This window comes from Nannobrachium achirus (assembly GCF_963921795.1).
Source record: "Nannobrachium achirus genome assembly, chromosome: 4".
Classification (NCBI taxonomy): domain Eukaryota; kingdom Metazoa; phylum Chordata; class Actinopteri; order Myctophiformes; family Myctophidae; genus Nannobrachium; species Nannobrachium achirus.
In genome coordinates this window covers 33,087,040-33,097,759 of record NC_137813.1, presented here as the reverse complement: position 1 = coordinate 33,097,759, position 10,720 = coordinate 33,087,040, and the positions used below count along the sequence as shown (strand labels likewise).

Below are 10,720 nucleotides of genomic sequence, written 5' to 3'. Positions count from 1 at the left end.
CCAAATGTAACACAATATAAACAAAAAAAGTGTAAAACAGGTGCTTCTTTTTCTAGACACCATGAGCATATGTCTATAGGATTTATTTACTTATTTTGCAGACAGAGGCAGCACAGCCAGGACATATAAAGCCAAACATCAAGTTAATCATCATTCATCAAGCAATCAAGCAGTCATTTACATTGGTGGTGTGGCACAACCACACCACCAAAGATCCATAACCAGCAGCTACCAATATTTACAAGCAAGTGAAGCAAGCATGCGCGCTCGCTCGCGCGCGCACGCACACACACACACACACACACACACACACACACACACACACACACACACACACACACACACACACACACACACACACACACACACACACACACACACACACGGAGGAGAAGAAAACAGGCTGGCTAACTCCACAGTGAACAGATAGTTAAATAAAGCCATGTCTTACCTTAAGAAAATGACAAGAAAATATCCAATGTTATGAGGTGCCCAGAAGAAAGTGTTATTCCTTGGAGGCACAGAACACATCGTGTAATCCAGCCTCTTTGAGCAGTGCCGAAAACTTTAGTTCACGTATGGTAAATGTAAAAGCTATCCACATGTCCTATGGATGTCTGTAGTTAACCCCAGGTAGCATATTCCACTGTGAAACAACTGTTTAATTCTGTTATTTAGATAAATCTGCAGGTGTCATCATCTGCCGTTTGTTTTTCAGCGGTGCTGTCAGAGACGTTCAGACAGTCACTGTGATTGGTTGAGAAACCAGTAGTCCTATTACCTCCCGCCCCCCATTTGCTGTGATTGGTTTAGAAGTCATGCTATGGGTGCTTCAAAGGGTCAAAAAAGGCGAATTTGAGATGTTCTTCTTCTTAATCATATTGCGTGTTTATTATGATCAAAAAAATCAAAATGGCCGCCTGGCGGCCAGGGGGTGCACGTGCACCCTAGGACACCCCTTAAAATCGCCTATGGACAGAACTCATCAGTTCATTAGTAGGTTTACTCTGTATTATTGACAGAACTCATTAGTTTATTCTATTACTCTGTACTGCAACACAGAATTCAAGAGTTCATTCTCACATCTGGCTTTAAAAGAAGGAAGTGACTACAAGCTTTTCTCGGTAATGAACTCCAAAATAAGAGAAGAAAGAGGAGGAAATGTGTTTCTACAGTCTGGGTGGTCTATTTATACATCTGTGTGTATACATATGTTCTTCTATTATGTCTGTCTGTCTGCATGCATGCATGTGCATTCAAGCATGTGTTGGAGTTTTTTGTTCAGCGTGTGAAAAATACAGTAGCCTACATAGTAAAATACATACAAGAAATTGTGTTTGAAAATATGTTTTTAGAGAAATACAGGAAAGACAACAAATGGCATCAAATAGAACCAGAGGTTCTTTATTTCATAATAATAATAATAATAATAATAGCAGATATAAGCTCACAACGTATCACATCGCTTTTAGGTCTATTTTAGCTATTTCTGAAACATTTCAAACATTTTGAATTTAGTTTTTTATGTCTCCTAATTGCATGCCCAAAAAGAGTCAGAAAGTGGAAAAGTGGTCAATGTTTTATTGTACGGTATAGCACTGTTTCCCAAACACTGGGTCACAGACTCACAGACACATGTTTATGGGTCCCTTGTTTTTCAAAACACTTAAAAAAAAAAGAAAAAAAGCAACAATGAGTAAATAAAAGAAAATCTAAGAAATTCCATACAAGTTTAAGAAGTAGTGAAAATGAAGATCTTCAAGCTCACAATGCGGCGCGAAGCAAACGTCTAATTTCTCTTTTGGGTCACAAGATAAAAAGTTTGGGAACCACTGATAGCATAAAAGATAAAGAATAGGCTGTATTACATTACGTATCCTATATAAGCGATAGCATGATGTTTTTCAATTTGATAGAGTTTGATTTATTCAGTTATTGAGTAGCTCTAATGGATCTAATGGATCTGTGAGTAAATACAAATGTAGACTTTAACTTTGTGTGAGATTGCGTGTGATACATGTGGCATACAGTATACTGAAGTTCCCACACACAGTATGGATGAAGCAGATAACAGTTTTATGCAAAAGTGTGTGTGTGTGTGTGTGTGTGTGTGTGTGTGTGTGTGTGTGTGTGTGTGTGTGTGTGTGTGTGTGTGTGTGTGTGTGTGTATATCAGATAGGGTTGATTTGCTTAGCTGTCGGCTAAAAGTTATAAAGTGTGATTATTGGACAGCGCCCACTACCCAGACAATATTCAAATGTGGTGGAGACACAGAACTCTCTGTGTGTGTGTGTGTGTGTGTGTGCGTGCGTGCGCGCGTGTGTGTGTGTATGCGTGTGAGCACGCGTGTGTGTGTGCGTACAGTACGTGCGAATGATGAAGCAGAAGTGATGGGAGGGAATGAAGGAAATAAGGACAATGGGAAATCAATCAGTGACAATGTGTGTTCTTTGGTGTGTGAAGACCCCTAACACCCCTGTTTGGGTTATGTCATAATAATAGGCAAATATTCCGCAAATTTGCAAGCTTACAGCATGTCACAATGCTACAGTTTGTGATCTTGTAGATCGGCTATCTTCAGCTTCAGGGAGATTCGGTGTTGAGGGGAGAAAAAAGGAGGGGACCAAAAGTGGATGAGAGTGAACACATGGAAAGCGAGAGCGAGGAAAGAGTTAATAAAATCTTTATGTGTTTATTATGGAAAAGCGAGGGGGAGGATAATGAAAGCATGGAATGCAAATGGAGAGATATGGAGGGAGATATTACAAATATTCAGCCTGGGAACCAAATGAGAAGTGTGGGAGAGATGGATGACACTGTGGAGGACACCTTGCTTGTAATAAATGTTTGTACAACATTCTGTGGTGTCAAAGGCAGAGAAGAGGACTTTGACTAAGGCATCATCCATTCTGGATGATGTCAGCCACTCACTGCACACATCACTTTACTCTCAGAACTTGGTCAGCTAATCTATATTTAAGGTATTGTAGTTATACCGGTAGCTGTGTTTTTCTTTGTGTTGTTTTTTTTGCATTTTTGAGCGGTGGTAAACCACTCCTATACATGGCTGTGCGTGTGTCTGTAGCCTTTTTCCTCAGCGTTTTGCCATAGTAAAATGTGTGTACGTAGCATCATGTTTGTCTAGTGATGTCATATGTCGTATGTCTGTAGCCTTTTTCCTCAGCGTTTTGCCATAGCAAAACGTGTGTGTGTAGCATACCCTGTACATCCTAGACTCAAATCCTAATCTGAAGACGTTATGCAAGCACAACCACCGCTCACTTCACATTGGGTGTGATTTTTTACTTCTACTTAACTTACCGGTAACTGCATTCTATATTTTCCTATCTATCTAGTCTTTGAAATGAAGGCTAATTTTAATATTTTCTCTAAAATATAGTATACCAGAGTTTTACAGGGCCCATAATGCCTCACAGCTCTTCATAGTAACACTTGCAGAAAGTTGTTGTCCGTAGCAGGTTCTGGTTTTAGTGCTAACCTGTTTATCATTAAAAAGGTGGCCACAAGCCCCTATACTGAGTTTACAAAAGCATATCATCCTACAAATTATACATAAAGTAAACATGTTCACAAGATACTAAAGAATATAAGAGGAATGTTTTGAGATGATGCCCTTTCACTTTTGAATCACTGATTTGGAGGTGCAGAGGTTTGCAATTTATTCTTAGTGTAACACTAAACTCGAAACTGCGTCTATTGTTACTAGGCATTATGGTCTATCTAAAAACCACAGAATGGGCTCAGACAGGGTTAGGTCTGGTTTACTTGGTTGATGAATCTTGCTTGCCAAAATCAGCAGTTGCAATAAACCAACAGGCAAAGAGCAATACAGAGAAATGGGAAAATACTGTATTTTGGGTCGGATGGGTCCTGATTTGGACAGTGCATCATGTTGGTCCCAGTGGGCAGCCACATGAGAGCAATTGTTTTAGGTTGAAAGAGCAAAGAGCAGAGATGTGACGTGCTCAATAATACAATGGCACTTTTCCTGGTGCTTATTGTGTTTATTGTAAATGGGGTGAGGTTTACTTATTCTGGTATCTTCTTTCAGGTTTATTTGTGCGTGAACCCAGAACGCCTGAGGTTGTGTGTGTGTGTGTGTGTGTGTGTGTGTGTGTGTGTGTGTGTGTGTGTGTGTGTGTGTGTGTGTGTGTGTGTGTGTGTGTACAAAACGGATATGAACTAGAAAGGTGCAATTATGGAAAATTGCAAATGTGGTTGCCTATATATTGTGATGTCACATGAAGCTTGACCAATCAGAAAAGGTTACAGAAAAAAGTCCATTGAACTCAAAGGACGTTTTGGGGATTTTGGGGTTACTCTAGACGAAATAACAAAGCTGGACAAGAACTATAGTCTGGTTGCCCTGTAGGCAACCACACTAATAATGTACGTGTCATTTATGCCTTTGTGTATTTTTCTTGTTTGTCTCAGAGTTGGCGAGATGGAGAATGGCAGCGGGGGTCCATCTGGGTCGTCTGAGGAGCCGGAGGCAATGCTATGGGAGAAGGTGGAGTGTACACGCCATCAATTGAGCCGCTCCATTTCACCTGCTAAGATCACCCCTTACCTCCGACAGTGTAAAGTCCTGGATGAGCAGGATGAGGACGAGATACTAAACTCCATGCTGCTGGTTTGCAAGGCCAGCCGCACAAGTAAGCAAAGACAGAGCAAGAGCGTGAGTGTGAGTGTGTGTACGATACCGGTATGTCATTTTACAATTTAGGCAATTTGAGCTATAATCCAGAGTGACGTATTATTAAGATTGGAGTAAACTAACATCAGTCAACTAACATCAGGGAATATGGTTAAGTAAGTAATACAAAGAAAGTTAAGCGTTACAAATTAATTAGGACAGCAGCATCAAATAGCAACTGTCTTGACTCTCAATGCATCTTAATGGCCAAATAACAAACAGGTAGGCTTATCTGTACAACAGTGAACAATGTACATAGCATATTTGAACAAGTATACAGCACACTTCTGAATATCAACTAGCATCTAAATAGGCAACACGTATCTCTGTTCATGACTGCAAGAAATTCCTGTCTTGATTGGAGACATTTCTTTCCTCCTTTCTCTTCAGCTTGATTTGAAAGTCATACTGTCTAAATACAAATTGTAATAGTCCTTTCACTATCAAGGACCACACCATTTTTGAATGCAAGAAATTTATTAACAGAAAAAATAGGCAAACAATTAACGAAAAACATTTAACAATAATGAAGATAATCCTTTGCCGTCCAGGCCGAACCTTTTGAGCCGAGGTGGGGAAGACTCCGGAGGTCCCGCCGTAGCTCCCGGGCACGACGGAACCCCCGTCAGGAACCTGAAAGAAAGAAAGAAATAGAAGAGAAGTAGGGTGGGGGGGTGGGGTGACGAAAACGAGAACGGAGGGAGAATGATGGTTAGGAAGCGTTTATATACTGGCGGAGGTGACCTGATTGGAGGGGGCTTGATGGGAGGAGTAGATAAGGGATTGGAGGTGACTAGATAGGAGGTGGAGATAACAGAACTGAAGGTGTGGCCCTGCTCCTGAACTTTAGTTGTCCCAACTACATTTTAGCAGCACTTCTTATAGCCTCCATTGTTACTACAGCGTTTGTCTGTGATGATATCCTTGTCAATGTGTTTTTTCATTCATAATTCCATCAGGTCGTCTGCTGGACATCCTCCAAACTAAAGGTGAGAGGGGATATGTGGCGTTCCTGGAGAGCCTGGAGTTTTACTATCCTGAACTCTATAAGCTGGTGACCAAGAAGGAACCCACTCGTCGCTTTTCCACCATCGTAGGTGAGACACTCGCAGGTGGACGTATAGGTTTGGACACATGTGTACATGTGTGTGTGTCTACATGACACACACACACACACACACACACACACACACACACACATGCACAGATGGAACAATTCCTACACGTTTCTGCTGTTTTAAAGGAGATCTGTGTGGTGTTTCTGTTCTCCTACCATAATGCTTTCTCTCTCTCCGTCTCTACTTTCTCTCTCACTGTGTCTTCTCTATATCGCCCTCTATTCCTTTCTTTCCAGTAGAGGAGGGCCATGAGGGTCTGACCCAGTTCCTCATGAACGAGGTGATGAAGCTTCAGCACCAAGCCAAAGCCAAGACGCTGCAGCAGGCCGAGCTCGACAGAAAGAACTGCACCCTGGAGGATGAACACAAGAAGCTACGGCTTGCTAACCAGGAGCTGCAGGCCTTCCAACAGAGTAAGGCCATGGCTACACAGAGCTGGATATTTCATATATCCCGGTTTTTCAGATATCCACATAGAAAAATATCTAGGTCCACACGACAAAGATATCTAGGTCTAACAAGCACACACACAGCAAAGTCTTCAGAGATATTCGGGTTCCCTGTCTACACGGATCCAGTGAATCGGATATTTTTCAATGTCTTCACTTATTTATCCGGTTTAAAAAATATCCAGCTTCGCGGCCGAAATATCCAGCTTCATGTGGCTGCAAGCCCCAACAGCACAAAAAAATGTCTAGCTTCAGAAATATCCAGCTCCGTGTAGCCATGGCCTAAGACACAGGAGGATTCCTTGAGGGGGTTCCTCCCAAACCTTTCAGGTCGAGACCCGAAAGAGAGATTAAACATTTGTTTTCTAATTTATGGAATTTCTTCGATTTTTATTTTATTTCTTCATGAAATTAGTGAAAAATTCATTGAATTTGTAAAAAAAAAGAAAAAGAAAAAGAGAGAGAAAATGGGGAATGCTTTTTGAAAATGTTTTGAAATAATAGAAATTTAAAACAAAATGTAAGAAACCAAAAATAAAGGGACCACAAATGGGACTTGACCCAGTGTTTGGAAACCAGTGCTTTAAAGGACCGTTCCTGCATCAATATGTGTCATTGTGTATTCATAGGCCATTATATCATAACCAAACCATTTTCCTGTTAATAATGGCTTTATTTTTAGTTTTTTTTAGTATGTTGGCTAAACATTGCTTGGTTAATAAGTTAGTGAGATTTATATTTTGTTGGTAAATTATTGTTGTCGCCAGCCACTATTTTTGGATCGACTTTTCATATCAACCTGCGCAACTTTGGAAAATGGTCAGAAATAAGTATACTGTGAGTTAAACATACCAGACTTCCAGTAACGTAGATTCTTTCACAGATTTGTCTTTGTACTGACATACCGTACATACATGCGCTTATTGAGTCAGGACAGTGAGGAGGCACAGGAAGGTGCTGATATGGCACGCAACACAGGACTTTGAACTAAATTTGAAACCAGGTTGTTTTGATAATGTGGTCAGCGCAGTGAGAGCTTTTCCCCCCAGGGGGCTTTTGTTAGGTAGGGCAGAGGAAAATGACAAAGGAGGTAGATGGCACTGTGCGCAACTGTGCGATCACACCTTTCATGACTGGCACAGATTCTATAACCACGACATCAAGGAGGCTTGCATATTTGTAAAATGTGGTGGACTAACTGAGCCCACCACAACTGATAAAAACAATTATTCCACAGACATACCGGTACGTATAGTGGGGCAGCAGACAGCACAACCATGTAGTGCACTATTACGCCAAATCCGCCTCATGACATGAGATGGTGCCATCTTACAATGAGCATTAGTGAGGAGGACCAGTTATTTGAATAGGTTGAAATGTTTGAAGTGGTTCTTTAACCACTTTCAACCTGGTATCTCTACTTTGGGGCATATCATTAAGAGGAGAAATGTTTCTCAAACATGTTCTAAACATTTTCTAAAAGCCATGTGACCCACATTGGTTCTTTTGTGGTCTTCCAGGGTACAATAAGATGAGAGAGGAGAGGAACGGCTACAACGATGAGCTGCTGAGAGTGAAGGATGAGAATTATAAACTGGCCATGAGGTACGCCACGCTCAGCGAAGAGAAGAACATGGCTGTGATGAGGAGCAGAGACCTTCAACTGGAGGTACTGTATAGGGTCACACACGCACGCACGCACGCACGCACGCACGCACGCACGCACGCACGCACGCACGCACGCACGCACGCACACACACACACACACACACACACACACACACACACACACAGACTGAAAATTGCAAGTAAAATCAGGTTCCAGTGTGAAATCCATGGTTAGTACAGAGTACATTTACCCTCGTAGCTAGTTGAGGTGAGTTTTCGCCCATTGAGAGCTCCGCTGCTCTGAGCTGCTCAAAGTCAGCAGCTGCTCACAGGCAGAGAGGAAAAGTACAGTCGATGATCATCTCTGCAACTTCTTTGTAAAAGATAGATATTTTTGGATTCTTCATTCCCTGAAGGCATGTGACGAAAACAAACATTTTCCATGAATTCAAGGCATCATGTAATCAAGTAATCGCCTGAAACTTTGTTAAGTATTCCATTAACTGAAAAGGGTGTCCATTTGGGTCAATTTGTACACCTTTTAATTAACAAAGCATATTTCACTAGATAATGAAAGCAGAACTAAATCTCAGGACCAAATCAAAGGACTATGTTCCATGTTGGGATCCATTCACCTCCTTGTGGTCATTTTGTTGTGTTTCCCTGAGCGTAGATAGACCAGCTGAAACACAGGCTCAACAAGGTAGAGGAGGAGTACACGATCGAGAGAAGACAGAGCCTGAAGCTGAAGAACGACATCGAGAACCGGCCCAAGAGAGAGCAGATCTTTGAGCTGGAGCGGGAGAACGAGGTCCTTAAGTTCAAGCTCCAGGAGCTGCAGTCCATCGTGCAGCAGCAGGTGCAGTACTTTGTGTGTGTGTGTGTGTGTGTGTGTGTGTGTGTGTGTGTGTGTGTGTGTGTGTGTGTGTGTGTGTGTGTGTGTGTGTGTGTGTGTGTGTGTGTGTGTGCTCGCGCGCGCGTGCGTAAGCGTGTGTGTGTTTATTGCAGTTGATGCTCAGGCTAGACTCAACAGCACCTTCTCTGGTCACCCAGTGGTACTCAGGCTCCATACCTCAGGCTACATACACACATACATACATACATACTACATACATACATACATACATGGATACACACACGGCCATGCTATGGAGCTGTCAAATCATACAGATCAAAAACATACAGACATAGCCACTGCAAAAATAGTAGGGCATTCATTAATGAAAAAAAAAACATTACAATTTTAGATATGGAGAGACTAGGTATCCGAGTGTTCAGCAACGATATCTTTAATGAAGACTTTTTGGAATGATTTGTACTATCTAAGCCTAGCAAGGGCATTATCCGCAATACTGTAAGAGATGTCCAGGTTCTATACAAATACCAAGAAAAAGGTCTCTGTTGTGTAAACTCTTGCTTGAAAACATTTGATTTAAACAAACATTTAAAGTGTTTTGGCCTTTTGAGCATCTTATGGGGGCTAGGCTATGGTAAAACCTGGTGAAAGTCTATTCTATTGCTACATATGATGTGTGTTTTGTGTGTATGTAGCCTGGAGCCCTGCCTGAATCGGACAAGGCCATCGTGGACATTTTGGAACATGACAGACAGGAGGCAATAGAGGACAGGCAGGACTTGGTCAACCGCCTCTACAACCTACATGAAGAAGTCAGACAGGCTGAGGAGTTAAGGGACAAGGTAACCCTAACAGGAATCTTTTCTTAATTCTAAGCATAACTCTCTTTTTTAAACATATCATGTACTATCGTATATTTCTATGATACTGCATAAAATATGTACTGTGAAAAAGAAAGGTTTTGAAAAGTGTTCAAACACAATCAAAATGTATTCAAAAAGGAGCTCCGAGCGGCAACACTATACCATGAACGTGGCATAGGTTCCAACTCCTGCATACAGTTCATACAGCCCTCTTATACACTTCAGAGAGACATCAAAATAGATCAGAGTCGAGTTGACAAACATCCACAATGTGGATGTTTGTCAACTCGACTCTGATCTATTTTGATGTCTAAGGCAAGGCTTTAGTCAGGAATAATACAAGACAGGACATGACATTCTGGTGGCAGTTGAAATAGTGACTCACTCAACAGTTGTTCTTAAGCCCAGAATAAAAACCCTGACACGATACTAACCCAATGACATGACCTTCTGGTTACCCTAGGGACAAAATGAAGATTACATTTGTAGAATTCTATAACAGTACATGTATCTTGTAAGTACTGTACCAGTAAAATGCCTTGGGTTCTACTATACTTGTGGGGACGTTTGGCCTAACACACACTAACGCACACAAACAAGCTAACATAATAGAGAGGTACAAACATATCTGTGCTTAATACACAAACGCACACACACACACACACACACACACACACGCACGCACGCACGCACGCACGCACGCACGCACGCACGCACGCACGCACGCACGCACGCACGCACGCACGCACGCACGCACGCACGCACACACGCACGCACGCACACACACACACACACACACACCAGTGCCCTTGAGACGACAGACCCATCACCCAGCTTTTCAACACTTCCTCTCCTCCTGATCTGTCCTTTTGCCATAACTTGCGTATGGATTTGATTCATAATGTAAATACAGGCGTGTGAGTATTACATTTCATCTTGGCGCCATTCAGACTCTGCTACAGTACATAATGCTGCCAGCTCAGCACAATCAGAAGACATCCATTTAACTGCAGAGAGATAAAATCACAACCCCGCCCCCCCCATGGGAAAACAAACCCCGTGGGGGAAACAGAGCCTACAGGTGGAGTTGGGGAGGTGGTGGGTGCAGA

At 42.1% G+C, this 10,720-nt stretch overlaps 1 protein-coding gene across 1 annotated transcript in view; it reads left to right on the top strand.

Annotated features, from left to right (window-relative positions):
• card11 (caspase recruitment domain family, member 11) overlaps positions 1-10,720 on the top strand; it is a gene marked incomplete at both ends in the record, with an annotated part of 29,866 nt that overhangs the window by 3,037 nt on the left and 16,109 nt on the right. The window contains 6 exons of the mRNA XM_080723227.1: positions 4,456-4,676; positions 5,677-5,814; positions 6,072-6,248; positions 7,805-7,953; positions 8,566-8,751; positions 9,444-9,590. Coding sequence (XP_080579353.1) covers positions 4,456-4,676; positions 5,677-5,814; positions 6,072-6,248; positions 7,805-7,953; positions 8,566-8,751; positions 9,444-9,590 — 1,018 coding nt within the window. The remainder of the gene's footprint in view (positions 1-4,455; positions 4,677-5,676; positions 5,815-6,071; positions 6,249-7,804; positions 7,954-8,565; positions 8,752-9,443; positions 9,591-10,720) is intronic.